General features: G+C 40.8%; 1 protein-coding gene across 1 annotated transcript in view; it reads right to left on the bottom strand.

Moving 5' to 3' along the window:
• Window positions 1–21,477, bottom strand: part of smtnl (smoothelin, like) — a 31,388-nt gene that overhangs the window by 3,826 nt on the left and 6,085 nt on the right. The window contains exons 3-9 of the mRNA XM_012857873.3: window positions 4,581–4,662; window positions 2,542–2,799; window positions 2,391–2,453; window positions 2,243–2,303; window positions 2,025–2,171; window positions 1,818–1,929; window positions 224–375 (exon numbers count right to left, since the gene is read on the bottom strand). Of these exons, the coding sequence (XP_012713327.2) occupies window positions 224–375; window positions 1,818–1,929; window positions 2,025–2,171; window positions 2,243–2,303; window positions 2,391–2,453; window positions 2,542–2,799; window positions 4,581–4,662 (875 nt within the window). The remainder of the gene's footprint in view (window positions 1–223; window positions 376–1,817; window positions 1,930–2,024; window positions 2,172–2,242; window positions 2,304–2,390; window positions 2,454–2,541; window positions 2,800–4,580; window positions 4,663–21,477) is intronic.

Raw genomic sequence — 21,477 nt, 5'->3', positions numbered from 1 at the left:
CTGAGGATTCAGGTGCTCAGATTTAAGCTGAAATTATTCATCTTGGCTCATGAAATTCTTCATCATCTGCTTCTAAAACTACCCAAACCTCGGCACCTGCCAAACGCAAGCAAACGCTACGTTCTTTGTCCGGACAGCAAAGGAACATGGTTCCAGCTGCACTAACTGTATAATCAACATGTTGGGTTAAAGTGTATTTTAGTTTCACCACTCCCATACTCACTCTGCAGTCCCAAAGGCTAGCTCAAAGTTGTGTTTGCGATTGGCCGGTGACAAAGCGTTGTAGTCAAACTCCGTGGGGAAGAAGGAGTGGACGAGGGCGCAGAACGCCATGCCATCGCTCCAACTGGACGAGAAGTTCTGGATGTCGATGTTCTGCAGAGACACAAACAGAAAGGGGAGGGAGATCTAAGCATGAAGGAGAAGAGCTGAAAGAATTCAAAGTAAAATGATCCAGCCCGCAAAACCAGCACAAACTAATGTTGTAGCTTTATAAAAGCCGTCTCATTGCTCACTGTCTAGCCCATAATTATGATGGGTAAAACAGACGTTCCTCTCCTCCACGGCTTTCAGACACTTTCAAGAGTCTGAAATCCTTCCATGCAAAGGCTGAACTTTATTAGTCTGGAGTTTGGCTTAAATTGAAACGTAAGATGTCAAGTAATCAAAGCAGCATGTCTCTTAGTGGTGGCTAAATCTCTCAGAGCCTGGGCTTTGCCACGCTTTCCTAACCATGAGAAAAAAACCCATGTTAAGGCCAAAGGTTGAAGAGTACAGCAATTAATTTGGCCATAACATACATGACATATACGTGTTCAAAAGGAGGTGCTTTTTCAGTTTAGGGTTAGGTTTTGGGCCCACTGTCTGTCCACCTGCTCAACTGCTGAAGCTTGGCCCAAACGGTCTCATCAGCAGAACAATAACCCCAAACACAACAGGAAATCTACAGCAGAACGGGTGAAACGGATGAAAGTGTTGTGGTGACACCATAAAGTCCAGATCTCAGCCTGAATGAAACTGTGTATCATGTACAGCTTTTCTACAGTATTTTTACTTGGTCTTTGATCACTTTGTTGTTGCCGCGGTACCTCGGACCCGTTTTTAAAAATCGCGGTGATCGTGCTTTTCAGGTGGTGGCTCCGAGACTTTGAAACGCTCTCCCGCTGTCTCTACGCTGCATAGAATCCATCGTCTCATTTAAGAAACATGTAAAGACATTTTTTATTTAGACAGTCATTTGCTTAAGCATGTTTTGTATTTTTAAATAGTTTTCGCTCCTGTGAAGCACTTCGTGATATCAATGTCTTTGAAAGATGCTATAGAAAACATTTTTTCCTTACTTACTTATTAATGATATAGAAGAATATTCTGAATGTTTTGTAGCCTTAAAGACTGATTTAGAAAGTGGTACAAAGAAAAACGGCAACTAAATATGTTCCGGTACATAAAGTGCCAGAAAAATGCATGCATGTAGATTTGTTTTTGATTGCCTTTAATCTTTTAATCTTTCAAGCATCGCAGAAAGAACATGCATCACCAAAGGTGATAAAAAGTAAATGTGAAAGTAAGCCTAGAGGGGTTTCTGGTTGACATAAACCTTAGTCCCTCAGCTGTGTGCCTGACAGCTGGCATAGGGTATTTTCCCAGAGCCTGTTTGTCTTTCAGCCTGTGTGTTGAGGCCAAGCATCTTCAGCTTGAACTCCTCTGTCAATACTAAAATGGTTCTACAAGCTGCTGAATGTTACTGTGGGTGTGGATTTTCCACACACTGCTGCTGCCTTTCTCTTGGTTTGGTCGTATCGTACAGGGGTTTTTACCTGGTAGCCTATGGTCTTGGAACGGCACCATTCAAGAAGAATCTGCTTGATGCTGCTGGCAGTCGACACGCCAAAACTCTGAGAGCGCTTCAGCCCTGCTGGTTTAGGGCGACTGCGCACATGGGACATAAAAAGGACACATAAGACAGTGATGTCCAGGGACAGTTGTCCCAAAGACACACCAGGCCAGCACTGCTTTATACTCACTTGTTTCCAGCGTCAGAGTCTAATCTTTCGAATATAGACCGACGAGCCTGAGCGCCGATGTTACGAGGGAGAGTCTGGGATCTCACTAGCTCCCGCTTCCTCTCTCCCGCCTGGCCCGAGGCCCTGTCGTTGCTGATGTCATCATCTCTGCAGGAGGCATTGGCGTCACGTAAAGGGATACGAACATCGTCAAAGTTTCTACCTCACCACACACTCACCTGCGGTGCTGAAGTAGACCTGAATAGGTCACAGACTTAGCAGGAGCTGAGTTTGCCTTCTCTGGTGAAGAGATCCATCAACAGGAAATCAGCTACGGTGTTTTTTTTTTTTTAATGCATGAATCTGTTAACACGGTTCAGCGCTCACCATGGAGATTTGGAGATCCCAGAGTGCGGGCAGTTGTTGGGGTCCACGTCTTGGCAACAGATGCTGATAACAAGGAGGCCAAAATAATTTCAAGTCAGAAAATCTTCAAAAAGCACGGGATAAATGTTTAGACGATTAGACTTTCACCCACCTGGCTGAAGGGCAGAATCCTCTGCAGCCAGCGGACGAGAGGTGGTGGGAACTGACTGGTTGCTGGGTGAAGCCTGGGAGCGTGGGGGGGACACGGAGCCCACAGGGCTGCTGGGAGAAATGGCGGAGGCCTTGATTTCAGCTGTCTTGGTTGTAGCTGTGATAGGCAGATGGGGCATCCGCAAAGTGACGGGTGCTGCATGTTGAAGAGGGCCGTCTGTGGGCGGCGAGGCCTTTCCCTGCGCCAACGCTGAATGTTCTGTTGGAGAAGAAATCATATCCTGTAAACCGAGTCTGTGAGCGGACTCTAAGCAAATGTAATCAATAAAAGGCTTTCAGCTGTGTCGAAGCAAAAACTAATCAAAACATAAATGATGAGAACGGGCCAAATACAGGGAACAAGAATAGAAAATAAAATATACTGTGTTTTTAAATTAATTTCAGCAGAACATCAAGGAGCTGATCTTTGCTTATGAGGTAGAAATGTCTGTTCTGGTGCCCCTGAGCGATAACTCAAATATTTAGACAGCACCTTCTAATCTCACCAGTTATCCTGGCCAGAAATTTTTCTTTCTAAATTACTTGTATAATTCTGGCTGATGCTTTGTTTCATCGGTGGGAGATAGTAATATTTACATTTGGTGGTCCAAATTTTAAGATGATCTGATCATTAGATTTTAGACTATGTCCTATTTCTGGTCCAGTAATAGTTGACTTTCTATGTTAGCAATACTTTACACATACTTTCAAAGTATTTTAGCAAGTACTTTGAAAGGTGGTTGCTTTGTTACTTCTTTTTCTACACAGTCAAAAGAATGATTTCTACCTTGATGTGCACAAACCGATAGGATCTGGTAGAAAAATGCTCCTATTCCTACAGTAAATTTAAAACCGCTTGATAAGCTTTGCATGTTTTGTGTGGAAAGCAAAAACAGCTCTTTTACATGAATTAAACCTGAATCTGCCCATTGTGGGACTTTAAAGGTATTTCTATTCCATTGAAAAAATACATCCTGCCATTAGGTTCTTAAAATCTCAATATAACCCTGAAAGACTTCTGTCAAAGCATCAGTTTGTACAAGAGCAGTCCAAAATGTGGCCCAGAGACCATCTTTGGCCCCTGAGCTGATTTTCACCTGACAGTCAAGGTACCTATTATACCACACAGGTGAGACAGATGGAGACTTGTTCTTTAAAACAGAGACAAACTTTTTACTGACAAATTGGCCTTTTTAACTGAAAATGTTGGGTATAACACCAAGTATTCAGTGACTTTTACTGAACCTGGGTTCACCTCTATTAGAGTTTAACCGAGTTAATAAACATTTCTAAATATAGCAAAAGTTTCCAAGGAAGGAGTGGAAAAAAACAAAACAAAAACAGGCTCACAAGAACCTTTGACTTACTACTTCTGTGAAGTAGTGAGAGCCAGGGCAGTGATGCAACAACAGATTAAATGTGACTCAGACTGTAGACTCTTTAAAAACTATGTGGCTATGTGGTACTGCATCGGATATGTGTCCGATTTAGCACCACGTAAGGAAGTGGCACAAATAAGACTTTTTGGGGGAGGGTGGGGAAAACAACAGATTTGGGACGTTCACACTGCCATATGGGTCGCATAGGGGCAAAAAGGTTGGATCTGCCTGCAGTGTGACGGTAGCCATAGATTGCATTTACCATAATCTCAATTCATTCAAATTCATTACATCCTGATATGGTCCAGTTCGGCAGTGTTAGGTTTCATAAAAGACCGACTGTAAAACATTTTATAACAACTTAAAGGCGGCTTCATTTGATGAAATGCTTACATCTCCTTAGAAAAAAAGAGACAGTGAGAAACAGCAAGCAAACTCCAAGAGAACAAGCTCAGGGAGGACAAATAATCCACAATAACTACCTAACTTGAAACTGTTTTTAGAACTGTAAGACAGAGGACAGATAAAAAAAAAAAAACTTTATACATCAGTAATGTAAACTCTAACCCTGAGCAGACCAAGTAGATCTTGAATGTGACATCCCTGCTGGATATTTAGGTACCTGCTGCAGCATCATGCCCATTCTCCTGTCCAGTGTGTATAGGAACTGGGTCCACTTCTATCGGCTCTTCCCGCTCAATGCTCTGAAACACACATGCAATCATAATTAGCAACACACAAACAGCCTTTCATTGATTTAAATGGGACGTGAAGTCATGTTTGAGCCGTGATGATCAGGGTGGAGTCAATTTTCCACAGTGGTGAATTCAAGCTGGAACACAAGGTTAAAAAGTCAGCACCTCAAGTGACAAAACACTTAATCCCACCCCGGCCACAAGGAATGATGTTGTGTTTACAACCCCCACAGCTCCGTCAGAGGAAATGCAGCTGACTCACTGGATCAGCTCATGATCAGACAGCGTAGACAACACAGCAGAAAGCAATACGTCTGCACAGCACACCTCAGCACTCTGGTGTTCTGTTATGCTTCTACCGCCACCTTTTCAGATAAGACCTAGGACGTCTGAAGTTAGGCGACCCTGTCACTAATGGACTGGTGGAAGAGTTGTTACTCGTTTCCTGAAAAGCTGACGTCTGAATGTTACTTTCCAGCATTAGAAACCCAGGGTTGTTTTAAAGAGAAGCTTCCTTTTCCTCTTTCCACACAAAACGCACCGCTAGGAAAGAGCAGATGACAATCCAGTAGAGATACTTCTATCTCAATCACTTGACACACACACGCACGCACGCACGCACGCACGCACGCACGCACGCACGCGCACACACACACACACACACACACACACACACACACACACACACACACACACACACACACACACACACACACACAGAGCTGCTGGCCCACAGAGGGATGACCTGTCACTTTCCGTGTGGTTCTGGCACACAGATGCACCGCGCTCACAGAGTTGATAAGCAGCCAGTTTAGCACAGGACAACACCAGTGGGGTCAAAAGTGCAAAGTAATAGTTGCGCACGTCCTCTCAAGCTCGGCACCAAACCAGACGCCGCTTTGTACGTTTGTTGGGTCGCAGTATGACAGATCCAGAATCAGGATGTCTGCAGACTTGATTTTTTTCCCTCACTCAGCCACACAGAAGATCCTTCTTTCTGACATTAAATGACATGCAGAGGAACAGATGGGGAAAGCACAGGCTAGATCCCTGCACATGTTTGAGCAAAGACATCATTCCACCGCCGATTACATTATTTCACCACTCGGTTTAGCGTTTGGATAATATCGGTGTCCTGGGAAGTTTAGCCGCAGCATATGGTCAGAAACCATGAAATCAAACAATCCCAGATCCCTTGGCATTCAGCACCATGCTAACTGCTGTACTTGTGTTACGATTGTGGCACAAAGAAATGGGAGTGTTGTACCAGAATGGACCCAGCCACAGAGATACCGCTGCAGCCAGTGGGAGATCTGAGCTAACAGCTTCCGATAACCTTTTTGAGTACTAGGATGACATTCAAATCTGGCCAAAGTCTTCAAGGGACCAGATTTCCAACAAATAAAACACCCAGAGTGCAGCAGAGAGTGCATAGCAAAAGAATGCTTTATACTCCAAATTTGTTTTAAGCTTTAAACTTGATCAAAATTTGAAACATTTCGAGGGGCATGAAAACTTGTGCAGGGCAAAGTTGCTGGCAATCTGGGGATTTTGTCATACAAAGAGCTGAAATTATTTAGTTATTCCTGCTTTTATTGTAAAATATTGAAGGTAATAAATACAAAATAACATTTAACTACAAAAAGGCATTTCCGTGCCCTGTTATTATGTGCCTTTATTTGCTCTGTCCGACATGAGCTCATCTACTTAGGCCGGTAAAACTGAATTCATCGAGAACGTACTCACACGCTGTAAAAGATGAACTACATCTCTGAAAGGGAATGATAGCAGGAGCTACAAATGGAACCGTTTTAAATGCTTTTCTACCTAAATTAACTCAAGAAAATAACAAATGGACCAAAGCCTAAAATGCTCCTCTGCACACGCACACGGAATAATAAAATATTCTGCTCTTGCTGTGTGATATCATGCCGGGCTCACTTGAGGAAATTGCTCCCAGTGTAAATGTGCGGCTCTTTGGTTTATCTCATCGTGTAGGAATGCTGGCGGGTCATGAGTGTTAAAATAAGGCAAGAGGAGACGCTGTGTGTGGTTCTGTGAGCGTACGCCTGTGGTGACGGGTTGTTGTTTCACAAAGTGCTGTGGACCCACTTGATGAGGGGGAGAGAGCACGTTTCTGCAGAATACACCAAAAGATGCAGTGGAGTCATTTTATGCTGCACGATTGGAAATGATATAAAGGGACGGTGAGGCGGAATGGGGAGGTGGAAACAGCTGGCTGTCCAAGCAGACAAATTGGTGTCTGGCTTTGGGGAGGGGAGCTCCCTTCGCTTAAACACTCCAACTGTTCTTTTTGGGTCAGAAGGGGGAAACATGATAGCGGGCGCACTGAGGCTTCTGTAACCTCTCTGGGCTCTCAAGGTCCAGTTTGCTGGCAGAACGAAGAGGTCCTTGCTTTGTTCTTCACATATTGGTCAAGGTTGAGCAGAACCTGAAGGACTTGCAGCATTCGTCATATTTATGCAAGCAACAGTTTAAAGGTGCTCGCACACAATAGCGGTAACAAATGCTGTTGGTCTACTTAAGGACGCTTGAAGAAATCCCCTTAAAGGTATCAGGTTTTATTAATCAGCTGGATGTATGATTAACATGTTTTCTACCTTCCAGACACTTCCAGACACATCTGAACCTTCTCTCAACAATGAGTGGACTCCTGCTATGTGAACGCCAACGTGCATTTAGATGGGGATTATTAAAATGCACTATACTCTTTTCCTTTTAACTATGCAGGCCAGGTGTTCTTCTAAGGGTCAGTATTGAGGTTAGCAGCTGCTGCACATAATATATTCATACAATGAAAATACGACACATGACCTCAGTAGACAATAAAAGCCAAGGTAAACCTACTGCTGCTTCATACTAGGTAACATCCTTTTAAATGACTGGGAGGAGATAAAACAAATACTGCATGTTTGTGTTTCAGACATTATTTGTTGTTGCATTTTAAGGAGAATGTATGCATTTAAATGCAAGGTAATACACATTATTGCAATGTTTTGCAATGCAAACTATAGTTTTAAGAATTTATCCCCAATAAATGTGTTCATTGTTGTAAACTAGGAATTGTCTTTTGCATAACCTGGTAAGATCTTTCACATTACGTCATGTTATCATTACCAAAAATAAAATTGCAAAAATCTGAAAAGTGTGGCATGCATTTCCATTCAGACCTTTTTAGGATTCCCCTAAATAAAATCTAGTGCAACCAGATCTTTACAAAACTCGGCTAATGAATAGAGTCGATCCGTGTGTAACGGATTATTAATATGCATCCACCTGTCATGCAAACGCTTCAGCAGTTTAGTAAAGAATGTTGATGAACAAACAGCCTCATGGAGCCCAATGAAGAGTTAGAGTCTGAACATGCCTCAGGTGGAGGAGTTTGAGCATCTCAGGGTTTTGTTCACGAGTGAGGAGAGAATGGTAGGAGAGATTGACAGATGCATTGGTGAGCCCGTCCGGGATAAGTGGGAGACGACGAATGAACGAACCGAACCGAACATCATTTTACTTTGTGTTGGGCTGTCATGTAAAACCGCAGACAAAATACTAGGAGTTTTTTGTTGTAATGTGACTTAATTTAGTTGTGAACACTTTTACAAAGTACTGTAAATATATCTTTTCTCCACCTGAATCTATTGCATCTTTCAATCAAATTGAGGGTCTTTCGAGACCTTTCTCTGGCTTTCCTTAGAAACGACAACATGCGAGGCAGTGTAGCAAGATGGTACTGAGATAGGAAAATCTAAACTGGTGAATGAACTCAGAGGGAGAAGGTCTTGTGTTTATTTTTAGCCTAATCTTAATGTTGTATGAAGTGAACCTGACATTATTGAGCCCAAGAGGGAAAACTCCAGCTGCTAAGCCTGACCTGCTAAAAGCAGCTGTCACCCCTTTTCAGTGATATTTAGATGGAAAACCCACATTATGCAAAGTTCACCTGCCATTGCAGCCTCATAACTGTGTCAAAGAGGCGTGCAAACACAAAAACTTCATTTTTTGTATTTGCAGAGAAATAAATATTATCTGAATTTGTGCTACTGAGTTACTGATAGAAACTTTAAATCATGGATGCAAAGTAGAGAGAGAGAGAGAGAGTAAGTGGAGCATAAAGAAAAGACCCATTGTTCAGTATCGGGACTTATTATAGGTTTTTGTATATAATTATTCATTTTGGTATCTTCTAATGGTCTGTCTAATGTGTTGTGCTGTTTTTATGTGGCTCTGATTTCCATCATTTTGTATTTTATGGTTCTCCCTTAACACCATTTTAGATTTGCCTCTGCACTGGAAGATTTACAGTTTTTGATAAATAATACTACTGCATCATCTACACATCTGACATTCACAGCTTAATCTACAGCTGAGCAAATTTTTTTTTGAGTCATGTTGAAAAATGGTGTTGCATGAGCATTATGACTGTAAATGCTGCACATATCCCCACTGTTAGGGAATTTGGCATGAATGCCACTAAGGCATCCAAGCCATGACCCAATAACCACGTTAATTTATTTCAAAATCCACAATGCAGAAGCTCCATCTGCACTAGAGAAGATTCACTCATCTCTGACAGCTGAGAAACTCCAAATGAAAGCAACCAAACCTACTTTCTCTGATCATTGTTTGAACACTTGGAGCCACTCACAGATCAATGAGCTTTCATGAGATGGGGGCATTGATTCTGAGATGTGAAAAAAATTAAATAAATAAAAGATACTGACGTCACAGTAAAAGTAACACATCTTTACAATATCAGTTTTCATGTCTGCTTTGTTTACACATAACATTCCTGTTGTTGATGAGCTGAACGCTCAATCTCACCATCTCCACATTAAAACTGGCATTAAAAATCAGAAGCAAATTTGTCATGTATTGTTTACAATTAAATAAACAGATAATACCACAGCCTGCAGTGTTGGTATTACACCCCCACATGGAAACCTCTGTGTTTAGACTATAGGAGGCATGGGTGTGCTGGGTGAGCACCATATCCTGTTTGGTCAGAAGAGCTTTGTTGGGCTGTCAGAGGCATCTTCCTCACTGGTGCTTAAATAAAAGCTCTGTAGAGGGAGGGGTGAGGTGTAGATAAAATGACCTGCTAAAAGCAGCTGTTGCTCCCTTCCAGTGATATGTAGATGGTAAACCCACATTATGCAAAGTTTACCTGCAGTCTCATAACTGTGTCAAACAGGGACACACACACACACACAAAATTTTATTTTTCTGTATTTACAGATCAACAAATCAGCTGCGGTCTGAACTTGCGTCAATGATTTATAAATGGAAACAATGAATCATGTATACAAAATAGAGAGAGAGAGAGAAAGTAAACGGAGCATAAAGAAAACCTTTGAGTATAGGAACAAGAACAGATAAAAGGGAAAAGGAGGAAGTTCAATCATGCAAAACTTGAATCATTACAGGGATTATCTGGTAGCTATGTAAATATTAGGATGTATAGAAACCATTCAGTTCCAGGATTCATTATAGGTGATTATAGAATTATTTAAATAATGCCAGCTTCTTGTGGTGGTCTGTCTATTGTTTTGCTAACCCAATATATTTTTTATCAAACCAATCCAGGTTGAACAATTTTAAAAGCGCAATTAAGGAAACACAACAGCAAGAAAGCAGATAAAAGCATATTTCTTTTTCATCATCTCTGGAATTTATTATAATGTTTTTACTGCAACATAAATCATCCTTTCTTCTGATTTTTGCTGGTAAGGCAAGGCAAGGCAAATTTATTTGTATAGCACAATTCAGTACAAAGACAATGCAAAGTGCTTTACATGATTAAAATATAGTAAAAAATAAAACAGAATAAAAGCAAGTAGGAATAAAATATAGATAGAAAATAGAACAAAAAAGTGGTGATTCAGTTAACTAGGACAGTTGAAGGCAATTTTAAACAAAAGTGTTTTTAATATTGATTTAAAGGAACTAAGGTTTTCCACATCTTTACAGTTTTCTGGAAGTTTGTTCCAGATAATTGGAGCATAGGAACTAAATGCTGCTTCTCCATGTTTGGTTCTGGTTCTAGGTATGCAGAGTAGGCTGGAGCCAGGTAGGTGGAATTTGTTGGCTGCTCTTGGATGGGAAATTTATATCCATTCCCAATATTTCATTTCCCAGTGGACCTATGTCACATAGTCTCTCAAGAAGTTTGATTTTGGATTGGCTATGTAAATAGTTGTAATCTTTTATTAAAACTGTGATTGTCTCCAATCAGCAGTTATCTGCCCTCGGGCACCCAACTCTCTGCCTTGTCACAAAATAAAAGGATGAACTGAACCCGGCTCTCTTAAGGTGACATCTGATCTGGACTTTTGCAATGAGAAGAAATAAGACAGAGGGATAATGGAAACAAGCTGGAGGCATCCTGTCAGTGTCAGAGTGTCTGACAAACATATACTAATTTGGTTACCCAACTTTGGAAAAGTCAGGCCAAACAAAGAACATGATTACATATTTTAATGAAACGTTGCATGGAGCCTCTATGCTGATATTACAGGTACATATTACAAAATCTGAATACTGAGGAGTTCAATATTTACAGATATAAAATCTAGTGTCTCAGAAAGTTAGAATATTACATAAAACCAAATTTTACAATTGCACTTTTTTGGTATACATTTTATGTTATGCCCTTATTCTGGCATTAACAATCATGGGCAAGACTGCTGACTTGACAAATATGCAGAAGACAAAGAGAGTTAGCCACAAAACGTAATTGTTAAAGAAGCTGGATGTTGAGAGTTCTGTCTCTAATCATATTCATAGAAAGTTCAATTGAAGGAAAAGTGCGATAGGAATAGGTAGGGCTGGACGATATAGAAAAAAGCATATCGATAATTATAATGATAAGTTCAAAATATATACTTTTTATATATGTGCAGCCCTGACCATTTTATGCTATTGCTAAGCAACTATTTTATACACAGACCACACAAACACTGAATTCAAACTCAACCTTTTATTCAACCAACTTTTTACCAAAACTTTTTAAAAAGAAAACAAGACGTGTGCTCTCTGAACTTTTTGAAGGGGGCGGAGCGTCCCTGGATCTGCGTTTGTGACTGGTTGGGAGGAAGTAACGAGGAAGTAAGTAATATCAGCCTACATGGCTAGAATGCAAAATAAAAGGAAAACTGTTATTCTATTGAACTTTTTACTGACCCTTTTTTCTTTCATTGGTATATACGTCTACCAATCAATATATATTGTTATTGAATTATCGGCCAGCCCTAGGAAAAAGTGTACCAGCAAATGGCATAACCACAGCCTTAAAGGACTGACAGGAAAAATAGATTCAAGAATGTGGGGGAGCTTCACAAGGTTGGAGTGAATGATGGAATCAATAAACGAATGAATGAATCATAATGAATGAAAAATAAATGTTTTACATAAAATGTAGAGGAAGCCATTGGAATGAAAATAAAACAGGGGTAATGTGTTCACATCTGGGAGTGTGAATGTGTTCCCATCTGGGAGTGTGAGCTCAAAGCAAGGTGCAGCATTCTGAACAAAATGGAGGCGACTAAGAGATGACTGGGGACCACCGACATAGGTGGCATTTAAATAGTCTATTTTGGAACTGATAAAGGTGTGAACAGCCTTCTCTGGGTCACAACGGCTTAAAAAAGGCTTGACCTTAGTTAAAAGGTGTAGATTATGAAACCAAGACCAAACTATAGAGGTGATTTGCTGGTCAAATTTAAAATCTTGTCGACATATTTGTTGAAATTAGCAGTCAGAACCCCAAAGCAAATAAAATCCATTCTGTTTATCGCTTTTTTGAAACTAAAAGATTGTGGCTTGGCTACTGTTTAATAGTAAAGATGTTTTCAAAGAGACAATAGGTCTGATCTCCAAACATTCCAAATAAGGGCCACTAAATTTTTTGAACAGAAAAAAACTGCACAAGCAACTGATCTACAAAGATTGCATCTGAAGAGGATAAGACGTGCAAAATGGATTAACACCACCCAATTTTAATGAGTAAATGGTGTGTATATGAGAAGCAAATCCCTCTTGCCTCAAGTTATGCAAAACTTGTGGACCCGCTGTTGACCACACGTCCCTGAGTAATGGGGACAGTCCTCGTTATGATCTGTGGGCATTGTATTAATCTGTCCAAGAAAAGCGTCTTTTTCCCCACCAATATTTTTCTACTGTGTTGTTATTTCTGACAGTCCAGATCTGTTCACACCAGAGTATTTCTCTCCTTTGTTTGTCATTATATCAAAGCCTCCTTTCTGGCCTCAAGGACTTCAGGCATTTTTGTGTGTGCGAGTTTTTGTGGGCCTCTCAAATTGACTAAATAAAGACGCAAAAACTGCACCAGCAATCAGTTTCAGGTTTGATAAATGGCTTTTCTGGTGGTATTTACGTTTGCATATGCTCCTGTCATAAATTTTCTGGGTTTTTGTCATTCCAATATGATCTGCCCATTCATAGAGGCACACACTCAAAACAGCACCCGCTGTTCCGCAAATTGCTTTGCACCTGGTATGAAAATCTGCTTTGTACGTAGACACTAATTACTTTGCAGGTCTTTTAATACATCCAAACCTTTTGAAGACTGGCCCAATGTTGTGGTTTACTCCATCCTGGCTTTAACTGTAAATAAATCTGCATCTGCATAGCAATGTAATTTTAGATTGACAGGGTTATGATAGGTCCAAGTGGCAACATACAGTACATAAGGAAAAAAGCAGAAGGCCTAAAATGAAACCTTGTGGCACTCCACACAAAAGTGTGTTGATGTCTACACTGTTCAGTTATGTTAGATGTCAGTTTTGTAAGTTCTAATAATGTTTCTGATAAACAGCTTTTAATATGATTCCAATGAGTAATGTTGTGTACTGATGTATAATGATGGCTAACAATTAATAGAATTCTTCATTGGTAGGATGGGACTTTGGGTTGTTGGATGATTTATGGGGTGTGAATTTTATAGGTTTGACTTCTTAGCTTGCTATGTTGCTCTGCATTGTGATGTAAGTGTATGGGTCCCTTATTATATGCTGTATAGTTTGAAACGTTGCCCTTTTACAAACTCTTCCTCATTCATTGTACAACGTAACTATTTATATAACACCCGTTTGAAAATTAATATCTATCTACATCTATATCTGTATGAAGCCAGAAGCATATTACCAAACATCCCAGCAACTTTGAAACTATCAGAGGAAACCATTAGTGACTAAGGACTTCTGTGTTATAGTTTCCTTCCCGGTGGGGAGGGAAACCTCTCAGAGGAAGAAAAACACATTCAAACCACCTGTTCCTCAAGAACAGTCATGCAGCCTGCAAATTGTCTCCAGGAATGATCCCAGGGAATCCCGCGCAGGGTCGGGAGTGGAAAAAAACTATGACATTCTTTGAAATTAGAAGATTTAAAAAGGTAATTGCAGGTGAGAGTCGGCGCACAGAGAACCGTGTACCTTATAAACATTTCGTCTCTGAAAACATGTGACTTTTTTTGGAAACTACCTCTTAAAGAGAAGTGGCACATCCAGGATTTCTGGTTTCTTTTTTATTTCCAGATAAACCAATAAGGTGGAGATTCTCATTGTAAAATGGAGTAAAAAAAATAACCCTTTTTTCAAGGTGGTGGGAGGACTCAAGGCTGGATGCTGAATAGTGTATACCACAATGCACAGCCAGCCAGGTACTTAAATAAATACATTTTTGATTTATATGGTAGTTTATGTGGTAAAATATATGGATTAATAGCAAACAAAATGCCATACTGAGCCTTTATTGTGCAACTGTGCTCAATCTCTTGTTACTTATTTCTGTTTTGGAATGGTTATAGAAAATAACTTCCTTTCCCCCTTTAACAAATGTATCCTTATGGCAGTAGAAAAATCTCTACAATTTTCCTTTATATACAGAAACAAGAGAGCGAAAAACAGGGACTGTTCTGTCTCTCTCCATCTCCCTTTGATTCCAGCAGCAAGACGACAAGAACAAATACTGTGAATGAGACTCACATACCGAGTTGCGCTGTGTTGATGTCTTTTTTAATTAATTCTTAAACTATTAAATCAGAAGTGAACCTAAATTCAGTATGAGCTATTTGATCTTCACATAGTTGAAAGAAACAAATCCACTGTGCAGCAGTACAGACGAATCATTCCCCCAATCTTCAGGAGCAAATGTACTGCCAGTACTGTATGGGATCCAGACACTGTTTGCACAAACTGTAGGTGAGATCATACATTATCGGTGATGTCTCATGTATGACCAGATCTGCATTTAACTCCACACCAGGACACTGCAATCAGAGCTTATCCCAAACATCTTGAATTTCCCAACAAGAAATTTTATTAATGTGAGAACTCCATCCATCCATCCATCCATCCATCCATCCATCCATCCATCCATGGATCCTCCGTTGTGTTACCTCCCGTTTGCTCCCTGTATTTGGTAAGCCTTGTAAGTCATTATTTTGGTTATTAAAACTATTTTTCATCTCATCATTGGTTCCCAAACTTTTGCTTGCATTTTGTTCCAGCATCTACGACTCAAAACCTGACAAAGGCAGGGATCAACAACCTTTACAGTACTACGAGCCATTTTCCCTCGATTCTTTATAGATAAAACTTATTAAGAGCTCTGAAACCTATAGGGTCCTTTGAAAGGGACAAGTGTATCAAGTTTTGTGTACACCTCTGTGTAAATTGTTTGTTTTTCAGTTAAATGAATGATGCAAAACCTTATATCTAGTCTTAGGTTTTAGAATGAAGAAAAAATTCAAACCTTTTCTAAATAGGAATGAAAAAAACTTATTGAGTAAAACGTTCTATATTTATCAAAATTGAAGAAAGAACACGTCATCTGTAGCCTCACGAGAAAGCAAAAGAACAAAGGATAAGATAATCCTTTGTGTCATTCAGTTCTGAGAGCCTCCCAGAAAGTGAATCAAAAACAAGTGCTCATTGCTAATCCTGCAGCATTCCAGTCACCTCTGAAATGTAAAGTGTGATCCAAGAATAACATCAAATCCATCTTAACCACATTCTAGCTACTGGCTGATAATTCAATGGGATTTACCAACTGTTGTACTGACCAGGCTGATTGCTGTTCGCAACAGTCAGCAGTGTATACCTTTAAAATGTATGTATTCAAACAGATAACTATAATATACATTATGCTGGTTTTACATACATTAATGCGAGTAAAAGATTTAACGAGCTAGAAACAGCCAGAAGTGCAGATAAAACTTTGTATTATTGTCTTTTTGCTGACCAAACCCCACAAGCAGAATCATTTCAAGTCCTGTAATGCTTTAAAATGGCATCATGTTGGCATTTGGACCATTTAGCTGTCTGTGTATTTCTGCCTTGTGCTTTAATTACAAAGGACAGTATAGAGTTTTCAGCAACCAGTACCTCTGCAGCATTGTCTCCCTTATGCATCTGACAGTGTTGCCTACCCAATTGGATTCCTAGCTAAGTCAGCTAATCCAATTGAGTATGCTAGCTAAGTCAGGCTGATAGTCATTGAGATGCCATATATACATTTATGATACAGATGGGCTAAAATATGCACCACTGCTATGTTTCAGCAGTGACAAAATAATGACAATCCTCAATATCAAGCTGTGCTATGCAGACACTCCGTCTGCACCAATGAAGATTTAACTCACCTTGGAATGTTAAATGGATGAGGTGGCTCCCTCTCTGACATGCTCTGACATACTTTCTAATGACGAGAGAACCACATGCTCCTCAAAATGCAATTCATTCCTTCTTGTTCCAAGATACATGGCATACAGTAATGGCAGCAGCTTTACTATTAAATGAAAGAATATACATATGTTTGTAATTTTCAGAGGAAGACAAATCCCCTATCTCTTAATGATGCCCTGACTGCAAGATTAACTCCTTAATGTTCCCAAAATGTCAACACCATCCTCTGGTAGTGGTACATGTTTACCACTCCAACAGTCTATATCTTCCCAGAGGCCAACCTTTCAGAATGTCTCACCCACCTCTCGCAACACATTTTCCTCAATGTGCCCTCTGGGCATGACTCCAAAACACTGCAGCTGGAGAACAAGGAAATGAAAGCCAAGTGTTCCCAGGGTGGATTTAGCTGACGTTGTCAAGGAGGCGACCTTAAAATCTATCATCTCCTCAAGCTGAGTGCCAGTAAGTCTCTCTGGTCCTGCAGGGCAGCGAGGGTGAGCTGTCCCACTGGTCGGTCACTTATTATTAACCTGTTTCCACAGAGATGATGACGGGAACATGGCCTATTGTCTGGAAGTCATTAAGAGAGCCAGGGGTAGCCAGGGAGTGGCTGCATACCTCTGCTAAACCCCCAGCATGTGCACACACACAAACCCTGGTTACTGCTCTGCCCCTCTTAAACTTCTACTGATCTTCTAAAACATCTTTTTAAATTTCTAGTAGTGTCCCTTTACTGGAAGAGTTATAACAAATGGTTCAGATAAGGAGCCTGGGCTGTCAGCCCTTCACTTCAGAGCAGTGATGCTCTGGCCAGCGAGAGTTGCGAGATAACTTTATAGTATGTGGTGAAATGATGGACATTCAAATCAGATTGGGATCACCGATGGGCTCATATTATCTGTGAGAGTCTGCATTCTGCGTCATGATAACTGTATTTTCTGCTTCACTCATGACCGTAATAACAGCCACGAAACAGACAGATTCCAGGAATTGGTCTCAGAGCTGCTGGGCTGTAAGGGGGGTCGGGTGGGGGAGAGGGTTTGGGAGTGAGTGGGGGGCCTCCGAGCTGAACAGAGCGGATGGAGGAATGGGTGTCAGATTAGGATTTGTTTGTCACAGTTATGAGAAACAGATGGGGAACTTTGAGACAACTTTATCCTGGAAATAAGCAGGACTATGGCCACCTGTGCTCACTTTCCTTCACTTTCTCATCTAGAAAGGCTACTTGATCCAGTTTTGACCTGCCCACTTCCTTTTTTTTTTTTTTTTTTTACAGAGTCGCAAATATGATCTTTTGCTCAAGCAGAACAGATGCCACACATTCCCTGCCTTTCAGACAATTTTAACTTGCATGATGATGTCAACAGTACTCCTTTGTACTCAATAACCACCTTTGTTTGGCATTGTTCATACCTGCTATTAACCTAACATCAAGTGCTGGACGTCATCGGCATCGTTGTTTAAAATGCAGTATAGAGAATGCAAAGCAAAAAGAATGAGATGGTCCAGATCTCCATGGACGAGTGCATGAGCAACTGGATCCACGGCTAACAGTTTTGACTGTAGAGAGTTGTTGTATTGACAAAGTCTAAAGACTTCATCGAATCTGTGATGATTGCATTTGCTGTTCCTTGGTCCATCTTCATATCTAACATCTCCCAACATAAATCACAACAGCACGGCTGTTTGATCCTTTTGATCAGCAACACTTGGCCCAAGTCAAATGTTCCCACCTTATACACATTCGTTTACATACCCAAAATGTGACACCTAGCAGTGCACATAAAGTAACAAACAAAGCCCAAAAATGGTTTCTAGAAGTATGCATAGCCCTAAAGCAGGAGCCTCAAACATCACTTCTGAAGAGGAGTTGTCAGTGTTGCTCTTGGAGTAATGTTGGTGGAGAGGTTCCCGTCTGGTCCACATGTTCTCCATTTGATATTAGGGCGCTCATAAAGCTCATAAATATATTTGGAACCCGTTCCAGGCTGTTAGATGTTCATGATTTTTCTTATCTGCTCTCCAATTTCCACATGATATATTGCTTTTTCATATCTTTCAGCCTACTTCATGTTGTCAAACAGGTTCTGTTTAGGCCTTTTCTTCATGCTACAGATCTGGTTGGACTAATGCCATTAATCTCAATGAATGAGGTTAATCACATTTAATTCATGACTAATCAAGGGGTGACCCTACTTTTCATGTAGGATCAGGCTGGTTTGGATTGCCTCTTCGCTTTTTAATAAATGAAATGATCAATTTAAAATAGCTTCTTTGTATTTAAAACTTGTTTGATGATCGGAAACATTTAGCTCTGACAAAAAGCACAAACAGTAGAAATGTGTAAGGAGGAAAATACACATTTCACAGCATTGTACAGGATCAAGAAAATTATGCCAAAATGTATTGCTGTGTCAACGTCAACTGGGGCACAAGAATGATGTGTTGCATGCAATGCATGCTGGGCACCAAGCAAGGTTTTCCATACACATGTGTAATGGTGTTGTAATTCAGTTTGGACTGTGATCACGACTTTTAAGTGCTCCAAAAATACCATTTATCCATCATCCTAATCTCTTACCCCGACTAAACTAAAACAGCACAGACGAAATGCTGCAGCGGCCAGCTGTTCATACGTGCGCATGGAAACACAGGACAGAGATAACATCACGTTTGAGTAGTGTAATGTTTCTGGAAGATGAAACTAATGGCTGGGCAAGCAGGGATTTAAGGAGACTGAGCTACAATTGCTGAGACAAAAACAGTTATGCAGACCTTTTGCAGTTTGGGTGATTAAAACTCAGACAAACAGATAGAATCTTATAACCTCACCATTGCATTACTATAAAATCCTTTTTGGTGACGTGTAATGCTCGTCGCAAAGATTAAGCAAAGTTTGAAACAATAGTCAGCTTTAGGCTTTCAGCAGAGGTAGTGAAAGTGCAGATGTTCCTCAGAATTAAAACCACATTTCCCATAAATCTGACCGCCTGCTACTCAAGTCTTTTGAAAGTGCTTTTTCCTTTTATACCTTCCTCCGTCTGCCACCCCCAATGATAGCCTGTGCTGATTTTGTAGAGACTGCTGACAGAGAGAATGTCACAAAGTGTTCCTGGTGATGATTTATTTGTGTTAAATAGGCTGCTTTTGTGCTGTGGAGTGAAAGCTTGTTTGACGTTACAGACTGAAGCATCTACAAATGTCCTAAACTCCGCTGAAGAGCCCCGGACGTATGACGCAAGCAGTGCACTGAGCCATAAATCAAGTCTCTCTCTGTTGATGTTGAGCATAAGTCCGCCCTCTGACCTGCCTCATCTAATCTGCTTCGTTCATCTGCTAATTAACACAAGCAGCGGCGGAATGTGGCCGGCGCAGTGCAGTACAGTGGAGTCTTTACCTCCGAGGTGTAGTTGTAAAACAAATATTTTAGGGCAACAAAGACAGCAGTACGGGAAAATTATTCACAAACCTTAAACTTTTATTTAAATTAAAAACATTTTTTTTTACATTTTTCATATCACAGCGTCAATCCTCAATGTATTTTTTGAGGATTTTATCTGATATACCAACACAAAAATGTACACGTGGTTTTTAAATCGTTTTCTAAATTAAAATCTGGGAAGTGTTTCAAGCATTTCTACTATGCCTGTCTGGGTCAACACTTTTTGGAACCAGTTCCTGTTGGACTATGTCTCCACCAGATTTCAGGGTGTGGAGACTGTAGTTATTTTTTTTACCCATTTATAGGAGGTAAATACTTTTTAAATGCAGCCACAGATTGTCAAATGGATTTAGGTTTGGACTTTCACTTGAAAAATGCTTTGATCTATTCTAAACCATCCCATTGTGGCTCTGGCTGTATGTGTAAGCTTATTTTCCCTACTGGAAGGTGAACCTCCAGCCCTGACCTATGTAAGTCTTTCAGAGCCTCCATCAGGTTTTTTTTCCCCAGGATGGCTCTAGATTTAACCCCATCCATTGTGCCATTAACTCTGGCCAGCTTCCCTCTCCCTGCTCAAGAAAAGCAGGATAGCAGGTGTTTCCATAGGATAACACCGTCACTACCATGTTTCACAGTGAAGGAGTCAGTTTGGGGTGGCATACAGTGTCAGCTCCCCTCCACATACAGTGTTTTGAATGTAGTGTTCAATTTTGGTTTCATCTAACCATGGGTGGGTGATATATTGAATATACTCAATGTATCTCGAGTTTTCCTCGCCGCGATATTGAAAAAGGCTTTATTGCGACCCTCGCGTGCAAATTTTCACGGCAAGATTGAGCCGCTGTATTAAATTCACTGTGAGTTTAGTTTCTCTCACATTCTGTGAACGCATCATTCGTTCCGCCTCCAAGCCAGAAAGCCCTCTGGCGCAAACACGCACACACATAACAGAGATATGCCCATGCAACTTTAGGCCCTATTTGACTAAAAACATTTGTTATTCAAGGTTATTTGAACATATCGTGATATATATCGTGCATCGCGATATAGCCCAAAGATATGGTGATATTAGATTTTCTTCAGATCGCCCACCCCTACATCTAACCAGATCACCCTTTTACCAGATCTTTTGCCGCAGAACTAATAGATGCTCTGTCAACAGATTCTCCTGCTCTCTTCAACAAACCTCAGAGGCTTTCACATCCCCGCTGGATTTATACTGAGATTAAACTACATACAGGTGGACTCTGTTTACCATCTAGGCGCCTTCAGACAGACAGACAGACATAAATATGTAATGAGCAGAATAACTCTGTCGTGTTACCTCCCCGCCCTTTCATGCACAAATGAGGAATGTCTTCAGCAAGGGGAGAAGATCCTCCCCGGAACATAACAGCCCCGGTACAACGCTGCGAGCTGATTAAATGCGACTCGGGTTTGACAAAGAGGAGCTGGGATGGAGAGCAGCTGGCAGAGGAGGCAGGCAAACACACTCTTAACTGAGCCGTCTGTAAGAGTCCCGGCTGAATGAGAGGAAACAGCTGAGTTCGTGATGTACAGAGGAAAAGTCCAAGTTTGACTGCGGGACAATGCGATTGAAACATCGAATTGAGATTGTCTTCTTTTAAAACGGCATGGTGAGAAATGAGGCGCTTCTGC

This window comes from Fundulus heteroclitus, chromosome 18 (genome assembly GCF_011125445.2).
Source record: "Fundulus heteroclitus isolate FHET01 chromosome 18, MU-UCD_Fhet_4.1, whole genome shotgun sequence".
In the NCBI taxonomy this organism is placed as follows: domain Eukaryota; kingdom Metazoa; phylum Chordata; class Actinopteri; order Cyprinodontiformes; family Fundulidae; genus Fundulus; species Fundulus heteroclitus.
Note: the sequence above shows the minus strand (reverse complement) of the source record. Positions and strands in the feature narration are given on the sequence as shown.